This window comes from Etheostoma spectabile, chromosome 16 (genome assembly GCF_008692095.1).
Source record: "Etheostoma spectabile isolate EspeVRDwgs_2016 chromosome 16, UIUC_Espe_1.0, whole genome shotgun sequence".
Taxonomy (NCBI): Eukaryota; Metazoa; Chordata; class Actinopteri; order Perciformes; family Percidae; genus Etheostoma; species Etheostoma spectabile.
In genome coordinates, this window is record NC_045748.1 from 1915865 (window position 1) to 1934122 (window position 18258).

The 18258-nt window shown below is 42.5% G+C and overlaps 1 protein-coding gene across 1 annotated transcript; it reads right to left on the bottom strand.

Annotated features, from left to right (window-relative positions):
• Positions 1–11324: 11324 nt before the first annotated feature.
• On the bottom strand, positions 11325–17678 carry barhl1b (BarH-like homeobox 1b). Its single transcript, XM_032540094.1, has 3 exons — positions 16332–17678; positions 13473–13695; positions 11325–12540 (listed from the first exon to the last, which is right to left on the bottom strand). Exons 1-3 carry the CDS (start codon positions 16783–16785, stop codon positions 12246–12248), a joined length of 972 nt encoding a protein of 323 aa, XP_032395985.1. The 5' UTR covers positions 16786–17678; the 3' UTR covers positions 11325–12245.
• Between the last annotated feature and the right edge of the window lie 580 nt (positions 17679–18258).

Genomic DNA, 18258 nt, shown 5'->3' on the forward strand with positions numbered 1-18258 from the left:
TCGTACGCGGTATTTTCTGTGGCAATACTGTATCGTAATATTGCCACAATACGCAGAAGCCAAGTATCAATCTATTATTATATAAAGTGAAATGAACAAACAGAGAAATGTATCTTTTTAGATGAAGCAGATGTTGACAAAGTATCCTTTTGGGAACATCATTTGAAATTGGGAATAAATAATTAAACAATAAAATTGCAATATCACAGAATATTGCAATATGTTTAAAATCGCAATATATCGTATCGTGATGTAAGTAATGTGATAATATTGTATCATGAGGCCCCGGGTGATTTCCACCCCTAATAAATAAATAAATAAACAAATAAATAAATATATATATATATATATGTGTGTATATGTGTGTATATACACACACACACACACACACACACACACACACACAGCTGCTGTTATTCCGAGCCTCTTCTTCATTTCTCCCTCTTCTCCCGGAGGTCAGAATACAACCTGGAGCCAGCAGCAGTCTACAAAATGTCAGAGAGAAAACCCAGAAGAAGAAATGTAGGCTCAGTGCCTCTAGTTCATTATGACTTAGGATGTGAGTTAGACAGCAGTGTGTGTTGACATTGTCATAGTTATCATGGAAACATCTGTGTACGGCCTGTCAGAGGTATGTGTGTGTGTGTGTGTGTGGGGGGGGGGGGGGGGGGGGAGAGTATGTGCAAAGGAAAAGGAAGACGTGTTTGTGTGCCTGCATGCATCTACATACTGCAGACGCGTGTGCATATTTTTTTGTTTGTTTTCATGTGTCCATGTGGAGGCTGATGGTTCCAGGTTTGGGAAGGTGTCTTGGCACCCGCTGGTCTGCTGAGACCTGCCTCTGTGTAGGATCAAGGGGTGCCGGGGGCTGCCGCCGCGCCCAGCCAGCTCGGGTGCGCGCCAGCTGCAATCCCTAATGCCCCCGCCACATCCTTGGCAGGCTGCTCCCCTGCCCTTTTTCCTCCCCAGCTTCTCTGTCTTAGCAACACAGGAAGCTTCCTCCTTCTGAATTCATTTTATTCCTGCTTGCTCCTCTTCACGCCTCAGGATATGTGACATACAATAATGCCATTCAGTGATGAGGTTTGACCAGTGATCTCTGCTCAGCCTTTAAATCCTGCTAAAATCATGTGGTCATGGGTCGTTACGCTGGAAGTAATTGCATAATATATGTATATAAAAAGACAACAAACAAGATGGAATTACTGTGCTGTGTAGAAAAAAATGTTTTAGTTTTTTCATAGGGAGTCTGTTTATCTTTGTACTTGTGTCAATGCTTACAAATATGTTAGAATTCTTTTGTGTTTGTCCTTTACAGTGTGTAAGAGGATGTTGATATTCTTAGGAAAAAGTGTTATGAGAGCAGTCAGGAAAAGTTGATTCCCATAAACAGGCTAACTTGAGACATCTGTCGTGCGAAGCACTTGAATCACTATTTACTGTTTTGCAAATTTCCACTGCACATCACAACCTGTGTTTTTCTTCTTTTTTTGTTATTATTATTATTATTATTCTCTGGCAAGTGGGAGAATTTGTTGTGTTTTCCTGGGGTGTTATTATAGTTGAGTTTGGGGACTGTCAAAGGGACGCGGCGCTACACAGTTAAACTGGGACTCTCAGTACCCATCAGGCCCCTGTGAGTCTTTGTGAAGACGACACCACAGAAGGCGCCTTCCAGAGAAGGCGTCACATCCAGTTAGCAGACATCCGGCGCGCTAAAGAGGTTAAACTGCTGCGCCTGGCACAGCCAATTGTATTGATAAGCGTTTGAAGCTGGTTTTCTCTCCTACCTGGCATCACGCTTCACACGCTTTATTCGGCTTGCCACTCCAGACAAACTTCAAACCTGGGAGAGTGTGTCTTCCTCCACTCAGGTGTATATAGTTGTGGGCGTCTGTGGGTGTCTGTGTTTATATGTGTGTGTATTTGTTTGTGTGTGTGTGTGTGTGTGTGTGTGGAGCCAGGGGCCTTTACTGTTTGTTTGTTTGTTTGTGCTGCCTCCCTTCTATAAACCAGGCTTCTGATCTCCCAGGCAACATGCCTCCAAATTCCTCTGCCGTTCCGGCTCCGTGTAAATATATCGGTGTCAGTTTGTCTGATGATGAAATGAGCATTAGGATCCGGAGCAAGACAGGGAAACCACACCGCTTCTTTTGCGTTTAAAGACATCCGCTCGGCAGCGTGAGATCTCCGGCTCCTGTGCGTGTTAGAGAATAAAGTTTGCGCGAGAAGAAAAGCGTCGTAGCACATCTGTGTTTCCTCTTGACTTCTCGGTCTATTCCTACTTTTGCTCTACCACTCTCTGCTGTCTTTGCCTCTCACACTCCACTAGTCTTTCGTTATCGCCTTGTTAGCCCGAGGTCCTCGCCTTGGCCCGGAGTTATGGCTCTGTCGGGCAGCTGCTCGGCCAGCCCTGGGGGTCCTCAGAGGCAAATGGCATGTCAAGGAGTGGTCACTGAGGTAGATTGTCTTCCCCACAGTAAGCCTCACCGACACCAGTCTCACTTGTCCAATTAGGGGCTTTTTGGCCCCCCTTTAAGTCCCCAAGTTGTCCATTCTTGACTGATACTTCAACATCTCTGGCCTCTAGACGAACACACCTGATACCCTGCAAGAGCACAGGTACACATAAATCTTTGGTGTGGGCAAACACACACACACACACACACACACAAAATAGCAGTAGCCTGTGCGTGCATGTGGGGACTCATGCACACGATCGAGTAGTTTATGGACATACATAGCTGACTAAAGTAAAATAGAATTATTTATATCTTGTGCTGAACTCGTAAATTGACTTGATTTGATAAATGGTTGGACAAAACAACCAATTTGAAGACGGTACCGTGAATTTGTGACACGTCTTGTGCATTGCTCAGTATGCAGAGCCTGGTACTGCAGAGGCTAATCAGTAATGCGATAAGTCAGTGACAGTTATTTACAGTTGACCAGACTTGATTAGTGAGTTGCTTGTCCAATCACAGAGCTCAAATCCACCTGATCTAATTCCCAAAGCTGTAAATATATAAACGGACATTGGGTTCATTTGCTCACACTCCGAGGTAATCTAACACTGATGTGTTGATTGGCTAGAGCTCAGGACTAGCACGTGAAGGAGCTGGCAGAGATGTAGTCTAATGCCCGCCCATATACTTTAATAAGGACAATAATTCAGCAACCTTTGCCGTGTGCTTGCTTGCTCCCCTGTAGGCTACCGGCAGAATCAATCATTTCCCTCCTGCCAGAAACCACACTGGAGCGTTCCCATAACTTATATCCAGTGTTGAAAACAAATGCTCAATATAACCAAATTTTAATAAGAAAATGGTTTATATATTATAAATACGTAAATTGTGTGTGTGTGTGTGTGTGTGTGTGTGTGTGTACGTGTGTACTACTACTACTGGTTGACATGTTAAATCCTAGATATAAATAAACGATTGGTTTAATACTCCACCTCCATCTCCTACACGCAGGGCTTGTTAATAATAACTTTAATTTGAATTGGATGGTGATATGATCCTACTTTTGTTATCATATTACTAAAAATGTTTGTCCTATTGACGATTCAAGCTAATGTTTTTGTAGTGCTGTAACAGTAAGGCGTGATTAGTAAATCTATTACTTGTGTAAGTAGAAAATAATGTCAGACATTCTCTGGTTCTCACTTTTTAAATGTATTGTATAGAGTCTTGGCTGCTTTTTTTCTATTAATATTTGATAGACTAAACAATCCATAAACCATAAAAAATAGTTGAGAGATGAATCCATAATGGAATTTATTGTTACGTGTGTGTGAAGGGATTTGTCTGATGTTTGTCACATAAATGGATGTCAGAAGATAATTGACACAGTGATCTTGACATCAATCATATCACCAAACCCTACTAACATATCTCCATCTTGGTTACATAATCAAAGTGTTTGTGATGCCCATTTTTAATGGTTTGGGGATTTAAAAAAAACGTCTCTATCAAAACACTCTCTATGCTCCCATGCACACTGACACACAGCAATGACCCTGCTGGCAAAAGCAGGAACCTGTTATCCATCGATACCTTTTCATTTTTTTACAAAGACCACCTGGCCCCGTAACTCAGCCCCTTTCCCTTCCTCACCCCAACCAACACACAGAGAGAGGGAGGGAGGGAGGGAGGGAGGGAGGGAGGGAGGAAGGCCTAATTCAAAAAAATGCATGGTCCTTCTCTGCTCTCTGCCCTCCACCAGGAGACCGAGTGTGAGAGAGCTGCCAGACATCACACGGATGCACCGTTAAAAATACATGTATACCACTCCTCATCATTTATTGATGGCCTCTCCTCCCTTTATGTTTATGAGGTGAGAGGCCTCCCTGTGGCCCTGGTCAGTGACCCCCAGGGTCCACCGAGGGGTCCAAGAAACTGCCTGTTCCCTTTAATTTAGCCGGCTTTCAAATGAGACCAGATCATGGAAACTCTTCCACATTTATAAGCTGTATGCAGGGATCACTTATAAATAGTAAATGGCTGCTGTGTTGAATACTGTGTAGTTTCAAGAAAAATATGTTTTTTTCAGCGTTTGGGGAATCTGCGCTAGCATGAGATTGTTGACCTTGGATGTATAACAAAATTAAAATGTATTTTTAAATAGTCTTAACTACTTGTCGTTTTAATCTATTAAGGGCCATGTAACCTTTCAGTTTATAGAAATATGAAAATTACAAAAACTTCAATTAAGATGAAGTTGTAAAATGCCTCAAATCCTCTATCGGATGCATTTATCATCACGGTGAATCATAAGATAGCAGTCAAACCAATTTCGTACGTGTACATCAAACAGTCTGGGGCTTCACACAGACGGGGGTATTTTTCAGTCTATGTAGCCCTTTTATTGTCTTCTTCTCTTGCTGAATGTGTCTTCTAAAGATGAATTCCTTTTGCATTTTCATTCTGAAAGAATAGCTGAAACAAATGAATGGTTTGTGTTGGTATTTTTATGGCCAGCTGTGCTATTTCCTTCAATGTCTTTGTCTGGAAGTCATTTACAGATCAGTGGGAGATTTACTCACTGCTTGATGTTGTCGTTTGGTCCCAGAGGCATTTCCAGGGCTGGTTGGCCGTTGGGGGTCAGGGCCTCGGGGTGTGTGTGTGTGTGTGTGTGTGTGTGAGTGTTGTTTCTGCCATGTCGTTAGGCCAAAGTGGCTGCTGAGAGCGCAGCGTGGCATGCGGCGAAGCGTGTCGTAACGCAACAAGTTATTGATTGAATAATCTCTGTGTCATCTAATAGTGATGCGGCTTACACAGACCCCCTGCTGCAAGCTGCACTGCTTTCATCACTCCATGGGAAAAGTGGAGGCAAGTCGTTGCAAGAGCAATTCAAAGAACAACTTAAAATATACTTTTAAATGTGGCTTGAAAGGATTGCTTGGCAATTGTAATGAAGGACCAACCCAATAAATGTTTAACAAAGGGTTGTTGTTTTTTTACTTGTGTTTTGCCAGTATACAGCCAAAACACAAGTTAGATGCTTCATAGGGTGACAGCAGGTCTCTGATTTCTTGGTGACTATTCAAAGTCAACCATGTCATTATCAGGACAGGTTATCAAACTTGAGTCCTTTTTGGATATGAACTGTAATGGGCACCAGGTTGATCTGTCAGAGTATCAAAAGATAGCATTGAGTCCGGTACTTTTAGTATTGTTCACTTCTTCCTTGGCTTGGTGTTTTTATATTTATTTAGTTTATTTTAGACTATTTTAAGAATATTGCCTTTGTTAAAACACTGAGGAGACGTGGCTGCCTTTGTTAAAAAGAAAATATATGATTATATTATATTCCAATAAATAATTTCAATATGAAATGTACAGTACACAATTACACTACAGTACTGAGTGTTAGGTGTCGTATTTACCGTATATTCCCAGACATTTCAGCCTATTGTTAACTATTAACAGTGATCCGTCTTTCAGGGAAAAAAATGGATCAAACAAAATTATGAAAATATGCAGCTGTGTCCTGTTTATTTATGATCAATTACAGATGTAAAATATGTACCTGCCATATCATAGCTCAGACCGTGTTTTTACCAGCCGCAGGTGAAAACTATCAACCAGTCTTCTTGTTGCAGTTATTCCAAGTATTATTATATAGTATATTGTGAATATCGATATTATATCGATATTGTGATATGAGACTGAATATCGTCTTAGATGTTGGATATTTTAATATTGTAATATGGCATAAGTGTTGTCTTTTCCTGTTTTTAAAGGCTGCATTACAGTAATGTGATATCATTTTCTGAACTTACCAGACTGATGATTATTTATCCAAAATCTCATTGTGTACATATTTTGTCAACACTGAAATATCGTTGCGGTATTGATATCGAGGTATTTGGTTAAACATATCTTGAAATTTGATTATCTCCATATCGCCCAGCCCTAACTGGCGGTAACATCTTAATAAAATCCAACATTAACACTAATTAATTTCCGCTAATTTCAAGGCAGCTTTTGTTTATTACTATTTTGTTCTAGGCCTAAATGTTATAATAAAACAGCTGATTAAACTTTCTGACTTTAGCTGGGACTAGGGTCGCAAATGGGGTAACCATGTAGGAAGAATGTGTTCCCTTTGTTCCCATTCTGGCAACATTGCTTTAGTTAGCCCACCTGTTAAGTTAGCCTACTTATGTTAACATTGTTAGCTTAGCTACTGTAGCTAAGCTATGCATTTAGAATGAATGGAATAACATCAGCCCGACAAGGCTGACTGTACCGAAACAATGTAGGCCGTTTGTTTTGACAAATTGGACATAAGTATTAGACATTTTCGGAACCCTTTTTCTCATTCCATTATCTTTACTGTGACTATTATTGCCACTGAGCCTGGGTCTGGCCGAGGTTTCTTCCTAAAAGGAAGTTTTTCCTCGCCACTGTTGCACTTACTGCTAGCTCTTGGGGGAACTACTAGAACTGTTGGGTCCTTGTAAATGATAGAGAGTGGTCTAGATCTGCTCTATCTGTAAAGTGTCTCGAGATAACTCTTGTTATGGTTTGATACTATGAATTAAATTGAATTGAGTTCTGTCTTCTATTAATTTTATCACTGTAATGTTTTTGGCAGTTCTACGGGTGCCTGAGTGGGTCATCTAGAAGCTGTTACATATGCTGATTTTACTCAGTTCATCAGGATATTCACCATATTCTGCAGTCCAGTAGAAATAGAGAAATGAGAGCTTTCCTGTGAAGTGAATGTGTGTGGTTGTGAAGCAGCAGCTCCTCCTCTTTCTATCCTGCGTCTATCCCCCCTTCTCCCGCTCTCCACTCCTTTCTTCCTCCCTAACCCTCCTTCTGATCCGAGAGGAAAGCTTTCATTATTTGCTGAGATTGGGATGTCAATCCCAGCGCCCCTGACCCAAGTTTGTAGTCCCCCCCCCGTCATATTGGGGAAATGATTAGTGGGGTTATCTCCACTCGGCGAGGCTTTCATTCCTCCTCACGGCCCCCGTAACTCCAGGCAAGGAGTGGATCTCTAACCGGGAGGGTTGATACTTGATCATGTACTTCATCTCTCTAAATGTCTCTGTTCATTGCTGAGTCAGATTCATTTTAACGCCAGCCTCTCTCTCCTCCTTTTCTCTTCCTTATTTTCTGCTGTCGAGCCATAGAAATGTTGTTTAGGTGAATGGAGCTGGGTGACTTTTTCATTTTAGATTTTAATATGAAAGGGAAATAAAATAGGCCCACAGGTTAGGTTTTTTTTACTTTGCCAGGGTCAAAGGTTACACACAATGTCTCCTACCTTTCCCTGCCTGCAGCATACATAAACCGAACATCCAGCTGTAGCCTACAGAGGCTGTTTACATTTTCTTACATCGGGATTAGGATTGGCCATCGAGAACCGGTTCCAACTTGGAATTGATTGGAAAATTTGGTTTCCAGTCCGATCATCTGTTCCAAATTTGAACTTTTTTTGGCAATTTTTGGTTTCCAGCACAGTTTCAACTCCACCAATACAAAAAAAAATCTGAATCGAGAATCAATAAGAACCGGAATCGAAAGGATGAATCAAAATTGTTGAAATCAAAATTGTTGAAATCAGAATTGTTGAAATACAAAACCCATGATCCCATTGACAACAGGCTGCCATATTTCAAGAAGTCAAACACTGTGTTTGCAGTATTACATGAGGGTATGTGTGTAATACAGCGGTTTTCCTCTGTTTGAAACACTTTGTGGCTTCAAAGGTTATTCCAAACTGCCCTAAATAGGTAATATGTAGGATATGGACGGCATGTGGGAATAACTTGATGTAACCTAAGTTCTTCTGTGAATAACAGATATAATAGTCCATAAAGGCACATTTCGCTTATGCAAAAAAACTGGAAAAAAAAGAGATTTATTTCCGTTTATGGCTATTGTTCAGGAAAACTGGCAAAATAGGCCATGCGTTTCTTGAACATTTTTAATTGATCTATTTTTCATCTTCCCCCGCGGATTTTGTAAGCAAAACCGCCGCCAGTGTATTGCAACAATCCTAATGCAAGCTGCAGATTTTCCTCATTGGTCCACAGCTAGGAATGAAAGGAAATATAAAAGCTTTCCCAGCACGAGCACAATGCAAATGACGCTTTGATTAGCTCTTAATTTCATCAAAAGGTTGTTTTTTGTTAAGTTTTTTTTTTCTCTTGAATTATTAGTATTATTATTAGGAGTCCATGGGATTAAGCAGAGTCACTGATCCTCTGGGCCTAAGCCTTTTTTTTTTTTTTTTTTGTGTCGGGAGCTCAACGAGACTCCATCCGCACTTCATTAACCCTGAGCCGGGGACAATCCATGGTAAGAGCCGGGGGATTTACCACCAGCCTTTCACATGCAAAGAAAAGAAGAAAAAAACTCTCCGAGTCACCCAACAAGACACACAGGGGCTTTTCCTTAAATAATCAGCTGTACACTTTGCAAGAGTAACCCCCTTTCCATTAAGAGGGTCGTCGTTATCTGAATCGGTCACGGATCCTCATGATGGGACTATAATGATCTTTTGGCAAGTTGGGAGGTGTTTTATCCCCCCCCCCCCCAACCCCCCACCCGTTCCCTTTATCCCCTCTTCACTTTCCCAGTCGTCAAAACTCGGCTCGGCACATGCTCTGTATTTTTAATGCAATTTTACGCATCATAAACGCACCAGTTATCAGGCCGTCAGTCTGATATTTCACGGCGTGGTCAGCCACTAAGTGGAGGCCCCAGATAACAGGTGCCATGCGTAGATGACAGCAGGGGGAGCTGGCTATCAAACCCATTATCGACTTTCAATTAAAACCTATTAAAGTCTTTTGTCTAATCGTTAACATCCTACACGCCAAGTCTTGTCCGTCAGCCTGAACTCCTTTAACCCCCAACGCGCCACGGCCGGATAACTCGGGTCCTCGCAGACTCGGAGGGGGAGAGTGAGGCTGGTGCTCGGATATGGAGGAGGGAGGGGTGGCGGAGCCGCTGACCAGCTGTCCACACGCTGATCCCCGGTCTGTAGTCAGCTCCAGCCCGGTCACCAGCTGTTGGAGCCGTTTGGCAGAGGAGCGCACATCCAGCACCCTCAAGGAAAAGAAGGATGGAAACAATCAATTTCAAAATGGGATCATTTAGGGCACTTAAACAATTGCGCACATAACATTAATATTTCATCTCCTGCATTGTTTATGGAAAACGAATCGGAGTTACTGCTGTTAATTTAGGAAAGTGGGAATGGCAAAGAAGAGAATTGGGGGGGGGGCGCTCCATTTTGTTGGCCCTTCTCTAAAGACATTAGCTGGAATTGATCTTTGATTGCACTTTTGTGTGTGTGTGTTTGTGTGTGTGTGTGTGTGTGTGTGTGTGTGTGTGTGTGTGTGTGTGTGTGTGTGTGTGTGTGTGTGTGTGTGTGTGTGTGTGTGGTTAGTCGTGCGTGTACTACGTGTGCGAGATTGCTGTTTGCTTTTCATTTCCAATCAAACGACCTTTCTCCCTTCTTCACGTGTTCAGGCACTTATAGCCTACTTATAACCTAGGACGAAAATAAAGTGTATAAAAGTCGACATTTTTGTATAATTAACCCAGAATAACATTTACATTTGTCCGAAATGAATTTAGTTGTGGAATCTTTCTGCAAATCTCCGCTTTTCTTTTGAAAAGGTTACCAAACGGATGTTCTAGTGGTATAGCTGCTCCGCTGCTTTTTCCCCCACGCCCTCATCTCAACATTAAACAAATTAAATCAACGACACCAAACCAAACAGAGGAGTGGAAAGCCGTCTGACAGACATGTTCAAATTCACTGAAACACGTTTTCCTCTAATAGAAACTTTGGAGAAAAAAAATTGGGTTTATTTTCGAGCTGCTTCCAGAAAAGTGGAGCTGTTTAATTAAAGCGGCAGCAGCCATCTCCCCAACCTGTGCTCATTGGCACCGACATGTGTTCATATCACTCTTTTTTTGTTTTAAACTGTGACCAGTCAAGCCTTCAGGCAGGCCTCTATCATTTATTTTTCTATATTTCTTTTTTTTTCTGTTGATTTGGTCAAAAATGGATTTTATTTTGCCACCAAACCAGAGTGCTAAAATATCAAAACCCATATATACATTTACGCACTAAATATGTCCTTTTAGTGTCGAGATGAGTTTTTTTTTGTATATCCACATGTTACCTGTGTGATTCCATATGGGAAGGTTATCCAGAAATGAGTTGCTTTAAGGCTGGCCAACACAAAAAGCGACCCTGAAAGCAGCACACGTGTTGCCAGGTCTGGGTGTCGCCTCCAGCTGAAAAGCCCCGTGGCGTTTCCGTTTCACACATTCTCAAGGAGTCACGTCATTAAATGAAAGACTTTTTATTTCCACATTTATAAAAGTAATTCTCTTTTACATCAAATCCCCCCCCATCCTCCCTCCTTTTCCTCCTTTTCCCTCCCAAACTGGTGCTGTGAATGTCACCCCCCCCCCAAAAAAAAAATGAACTTCACGAAATGGGGAGAGAGTTTAGGGGAAGCTAGAGAGGAACGAAAAATAGAAATAAAAATTAAAAACGATCCAGGAAATATACGAGAACCACTCCACAAGTTTGATATCTGCAATATACATTTTCACCAAAGGAGAGTATAACAAGTAAGGGGTATCACGGCTTCATATGAAGTAACATAAGTAATGCACAACGTCTGTTCAAATACATCTAAAGCGAACCAACAGGCAGCTCCACCTGCACGTGGACCCGAGTCCGACCGATTTGTTCAGCCAAAAAAAATAAAAAATAAAAATAAAAACCTAAGTGAGGTGATTGCGTCTCCCATCGCCCCCTCTGCAGGGATAAAACCGTTTTTTTTTTATAAATTACTTGACATTTTTACTTCGCTAAAACTTCAACTAAGAACAAGAAAAAGACTTTATATAGATTTCTTTCTTTCCGTAGCTCTCGTGTTTGTGCCTTTTTTTAAATGTGGGTCCAGGCATTCTTTCTCAGACAAATATGCTTTTTATTTTTTATTTTTTTTTATTCTGACTCGTTCGCTTGTATAGTTTCTGATGGCTAATCTAGCCTATTAGGTTAAACTGGATCACCGTGCTCTGAAAAAGACGCACTACTGGATCAAACCAACAGAAAGAAAAAGGTTTCTTTAAAATCAGTCTCTTTCCAATAAAATGCAAAATATTCTTATTTACAGGTTTATGACTGCTGATCATCTTGTTCTTCACGTGGAAAGAAAATGACAGAGTTAGGCTACTCATTGTTCCTTTGGCTCCTCTAATTACATTATATTCATATTACATGGAAGGAGGTTCTGCCTCTGCCACTATCCATGAACGCCTAAATAATAATAATAATAATAATAATAATGATAATAATGATAATAATAGAGGGTCTAATTGGCATTGAACTGTAGGTCATCTGTTGATGGGGGAAAAAAACTGAAAATACTGCAACTTGTATCAAATAAATACATAACTTAGATTCATATTGAAAAATAAATAAGTCATAAATAAATCTCATGTCCAAAAAAAATCCTTCCACACAGACAGTTTGAGTCCCAGAGCTCCGTCCACAGGGCTCAGCCTGAATCGGCCGTTTCGCACCATTAAAAGGCCTCGAACAGTTTTTATTTCTTCTTTTTCTTCTTCTTTTCTTGTTCGTCACGTCTTTTAATTTCTCTGTCTTGGTTTTATTTCTGCCTATGAGTCCCAAGCTGCCATCGCCGTACAAAAAAAAAAAAGAAAAGACAAGAATCTGCAGCAGCCGGCTCACCGCTGTTGGGCTGGCCGGGGAAGCACGCCGGACATGGGGGGCAGAGGCGGAGGCGGCTCGCTGCCCCCCTGCAGGCCGTGCAGCAGGATCCGCGGGACCAGAGGTCTCTGTAGGCCCGGCGGGGGCGCCGAGGGGCCCCTGTACAGGTAGAGGGCCGCTCCGGGGTCCAGGTTGGACACCAGGCTCTGCGGGTAGAAGTACGGGGATGGGAACATCCTCTGCAGGGCCGAGTAGTTTCCAGCTTCCGCCAGCAGCTCGAGTCCCACCGCCGTCTGTCTCTTCCACTTCGTCCTGGAAGAGAGAAAGAAAACACGCTGTTTTACCCTCTGTGTAACGATAAATACACGCGGTATTAAGTGAGTGTGTTTGAATCTGACACATAGCAAAATAGCTCCCATCTGTTTACCCGGAGTCCAATTAAAAGTCAGGAATACATCTGTTTTTTCTTCTTCTTTTTTTTAAATCCCCCAAATCTCCAGCCTGCCACTTGTCTTCACACCCAAGGAAGTCTGTGAGATTGGCAGTAGACTATGCACTCCATGCAGGTGAATAATTCATAATAAAGATAATTGAATAGATATAGTGGTTTGTTTGAATTATTGATATGCACACATGCAACAATGCATTATTCATACTCCGAAGTGTTGTTTTATATTTATTTATGTCATTTAGCTGCCTGAGAGTCAAAGCTGCAGACAACTAAATACTCAAGTTAATTCAAACGAACTGCGGAAGACATTGCGGAAAACGGGTCCTCTGAACTGCGCGTGGAGTTTGATTTATTTACTAAACGGTTTTGCAGGGTCATTGCATGGAATGAAATCGGATATGAGCTTTAATAAAGTCATTCTTGTTGTAGGATAACTACTGAATTGTTAAAAGTTAAAATGCCAACATGTTCCACTTCAGTGTGAAGGAGTATTGACTTTCTTTCCCGTTGTGCTTTGGGGAACTGTGGTGGAGCTTGTCCAGTCAAATCTGACATTTATGGACCATGCGATTAATCAATTCACCGAGAAAAATCGGCAGATGATTCCATACTAAAACAACGTTATGTTTCAGGCCAGGTGGCAGCGGCTCATGTGGGTTTAAGTGACTGAACTCATGCCATCTTTTTAGGGTGAAAGGAAAACATGGCGTCCCTGGGTCCAGCTAGTCCTGAGCCAGCCGTGAGAAACCAGATTACCCCCCCCAGCCTTAAGTAGCAGCAGCAGTGTGTGTACCTGCGGTTCTGGTACCAGGTCTTGACCTGAGTGTCGGTGAGGTTGAGGGACGCCGCCAGCTCCATGCGGTCCTGGACGCTCAGGTACTTCTGCCTCTCGAAGCTGCGCTCCAGCTGGGCCAGCTGGTGGTCGGTGAAGGCCGTCCGGGCCTTCCGGGGCTTCTTGAGCCGGACCTGCGGGCTGTCTCTGCTGCTGGAGATCTCCCTGTCCCCCTCCTCTTTCACTGGCGGACACAAACGGCCGAGACAAGAAAAAAAGAGACAAAAAAAGAAGAGAAGAAAGGTGAAAACCGAGCCAAGGCCTCATACTGTGTCATATTTACGCAACCTCGATACACAAATAGCCTATCAGTGTCTACTAAAACACGAAATATGTTAAAAATCACTTTCCATTAGTGTGACCTTGCTTACTTTAATCAGGGATTTAATTCAGGAGAAATAATAAAATATGTGAAATATGAAAAACACTAGTGGATCAAGGCAAAATGACAGAATTCTACTAACATTTCATTTCTGTGCTTTTAAATGGAAGTGGCTTTGAGCTGCATGTCCTGTATGTGATGTGCCATATAAATATAAACTGAATTGGTTGAATTGGTTAGATTTAATATTAGCCAATAAAAATAGTATTATTAATTATAATATTAGTAATAATAATAATAATAATAATAAAAGAATCTTGCTCCCTCTTTCAAAAGACGCGATAAAGCCCAACTTTGGATTTATGAGGGGTTTCTTTGTTTTGAAATGTAACTTTTTTTTAAAAGTTTATAAAGTTTTAGCCTACGTCAGTGTAAGAGAGGTAAATCTGTGAATTTAGTTTAATCCATGAAGAGAAATATTTATTTTTTATTTTAATAATAATAATAACTTAAATCACTGGTTCGAACGCCAAGTAAACCAAAGGCTACTTATTAATTCACTGCGGATGGCCAAAACGCCTGAAACAGATATTGGTCAAATATTTAAAAACATGTGTGATTTTTTACCAGCATGCTGGGCTTTTGTGTGTATTTATCTACATTTGGGGAAGAGATTATTCCCAGTGTTGAGGGGGAAACCTCGGCGCTAGCAGCAGGGCCTATGGGCTGGATGGAGCTGTTTGATTTGCTCTTAAATTGTTATGAAAAGCTCTTCCAATATTCGCATTTCCAATCTGACATTTTTCCCCGTGAGCGGAGCCGCGGTCTTTGTTCTGCTGCTGCGTGGTGTCACGTCAGGGCGAGCATTGGTATACAGTCCTTACAGTCAATTCTCTGGAAAAGAAAAAGAAAAGAAAAGAAAAGAAAAGAGACAGAGGGGGGAGAACGAGCGAGGCGAGAGATCTTGATAGTTGAATAGTTGAATCGTCTCAAGGAGCACAATAATCCGCCTAATTGAGCCACAAGGGAAGGACGAGCCTTTCAACCGCGACCGGAGAAACTTCACAGGACCGTGGAAATGAGTGGAAATCAAGAGGCGGGCGGCCCCGCGCCGGTTACAAATCTGATTAGCGCCGGGGACAAATTGCATCAAATCCCTGAAATATTATAGGAAGCGGACTGGTGGAAATCAAAGCTGCCGTGCAGGCGCCGTGTGGGCCCCGCGGCTTCCTCCATCAATCAGCGCGTCGATGAGCATCTCCATCCACACCGGGACACGCGGGAGCGCGCGGACACACGCACGCACGCACGCACACACACTGAATTTGTCGAGGGAATTGATGACGTGACACCGTATCAATAGCTGAAGAAAAATGAATTAGGGAAAAACTCATTGTGAGCCAATAAGCAGATGAAACAAAAAGAAACACAAACTAATGAAATAGTAATAATGTAGGCTATAGGATAAGTTTAATATTCCCCCTCATAGCCTACAGCGGTCGTCTTCTTTCCAGGCACTGCTTCATTAAACTGTCAATGGAGGTGACATGTCTGTTATGGCTGACATGATTGGAAACAGAGAGGCCCTTGATGGCATTTATCTGGAGGCGACCCTGTCATCTCTCCCATCCTCTCCTCCCGGACATCAACAGATGCTTTCCGGATGTTCTGTTAGCGCGAAGCTCGCACGCGGCCAGCCGCGGATTATTATTATTTTTAATGTAAAAACGTAATGAAAAACTGGACTCATTAGCCTGTCACCGTGCAGGGTCAAATCTCATGTTTCAGCAGAGGATCCGGTGCATTTTCCCTATGGATGGCTTCCGGTGGCCGGCCACTGATGAAATCTATTTCACTTTATTAATAAAGATCTTACAGTTTTTCACTCCACCAGCAAAACAAAATTCAAGCCGAGTTAGAAAAATAGTATTCTTATACACTAAGCTATGCCTATTTATTTGTATTATTATTTTAAATTACTATTTTTATTTTACTATTATTTGCCTATGATAATTATTATCTTTGTAAAATAATCTGAAAAGGCCCAAAATACCTTAAAATAGGCTACCTATTTTTTTATTTATATGTCTTATTTTTTGTCATCACCCAGCTAAGCTAAATTCTGCATCAGATTCTAAACAGAAGTTTGGCTTTCATTGACATTTAATTTATTGTTGTTTTAACTTCATGCTCTATTTTTTCCCCATTTCACAGCCTTTTTGTTGTTGTAACTATTATCTCTCTGACCCCTTTTTTTTATTATTAAATCAGTATTTATTTGAGTTGGCCTAATTAGATGTTAGGACAGAAAAAAGCACCAAGACTAGACAGCTGAACAACACAGAAAACGACAGACCCGGAAAGGTAAACATAGGGACACAGCCAGGGTCACATTTCAAAAGAACATATGTGTTTTCTACAGGAGGCTGAAGTGAAGTGTGTAAGCAGAAGCCGAGATCAGTTCCAATCTGGACTCCCGTCCCCGTGTCGGTCCTTACCTTTATATTCACTGTCTGACGACGAGTTGCTGTGGATTTTCTCCATAAAGTCTTCCGCTATCTTGGAGGCCAGCCTCCCCGCCTCCTGGGTCGGCTGGCCGTTGCTGGAGTATGGCGCGCACGCGGCCAGAGGCTTACAGTCCGCGAGAATGTCTCTGATGAGGAACGAAGAGGTCACGGTCCTCTGCTGCGAGCCCGCAGATATCTGCGCGTGCTGGAGGTGCGGCGGCAGGCCGCCGCCTCCGTGACCCTGCCTCTGGGCCACCTCATCTGCGCACTCCCTCCGCGGTGATGGAGGCGACGAGCAGCCGCTCTCCACGTCTGATCTCGGGCTGAACTCCAGAGGCGAGCGGCACTCCCCCGCCAGGCTGTCCCCTTTGGCAAGCGGACTTCCAGGCCTGTGGGACAGCAGCGAGTCGATGCCAAAATTGGACCCGTTTGCGGACGACTCCATTGTCTTGATCGAGGCCTCCTCAAACTACCATTTGGTATTCAGGACAAGTTTTATTTTAGGGAGAGATGGGAGGGGGGTTGTTTAAGTCTAAGTTGATCCAGCCGAGGAGAAAGAACCCCCCTCCCCGCACCAAGAAAAGAATGTGAATGGATACGCTAAATGAAGATTATTCCTCCGCTATTTCCAGTTTCCCAACTGGTTCCCTAAAGAGCGAATATCTCCAGCATCCGATTCTCTTGTTTGTCTTTTTGTCAAGTCTAGAAAAAAAATGAGCCCTCCTGAAATCGATGCAGCCGCTGTAGTCTCTGTTGGCAGAGTCACAGTCGAGTCTTGTTGCTTCCTTTCGGCCCAACTCCTTCTGTTTGAGTCCAGCAGCCTCACAGGGAAGATGAACCAGTTATTGCTGCAATTATCTCACCTGCAAGACTCGAAAAGATGCGGAAATAGTGACTCTGTCTGGGAATGTGGGAGCAGCAGCGCACCGGTGTCTTCGGGAAGAACGCGCTTCAGCACCATGGACAGGTCCAGGCGAGGACCGGAGGGGAAATGTTCAGGGCAGCTCGTCATGTGGCCACACCAACGACAGATGGAAAACTCTTCTTATTCCTTTTAGAGCAACAAAACCTTAAAAAAAAAATAATACGAAGCAGAGCGAGAGAGGAGTCCGAGGGCTGGAGCGGGAACAGAAGAGGAAGAAGCGGAAGACGATGCGATGCGCGCCGCAGAATCGACAAAAGGAGAGGTAAAGTGGGTTAAATAGTCACAACTGGCAAGTAAACGGACGAGATGTGATAGGGGTGGGAGGGAATCCCAAAAAATTGAACTTGAGGAAAAGTCAGGAGCTAGGTTTTAAGAGCGCCTCGTCCACGTGAGTCCCCTGTGACAAGCCTTCATTGGCTGAGGGGAGCTGGATGTGGACCTCCCTACACGCCCACTCTCTCTGCCTCCCTCCCTCCTTCCCTGCCTGCCTCCCCCGTCCTCCCCTCGTCTCCCTGGCTCATCCTCACTTTGATAAAAGAGACACTGAATTCATCAGGAGACTCAGATCCAACTGTTTACAGGCAATTTTCACACTGTTTGCTTTCATTACATCATTGATGAGGCTTATAATGGGCTTATTATGTGCAGCGGCTCGCTGCTTTTCTTTTCGACTCCCTTTCGTTCTCTGGATTTATTTCCCACCTCCACAGCTCCTCTTTTTACTCTTTTTTTAATCAGCATCACTAATTTCTTTTTGGATATTTTATTTATCGGTTTATTAGATTTAACATTGTTATGGTGCAAATGTTTTGATGTTGCAAAATTGACAAAACAGACAAATTATTCTTCTTATTTTATTATTAGGCCTAATTTATTGTTAAAATAATTTTAAATGTTAGAGGCCTCTATTTAGTATTTTTATTACTGAATTGTAATTTTTTAATGGTTCGTTTGTCCAAATCCACGAACAATCTTTGCATACACCACCACAAT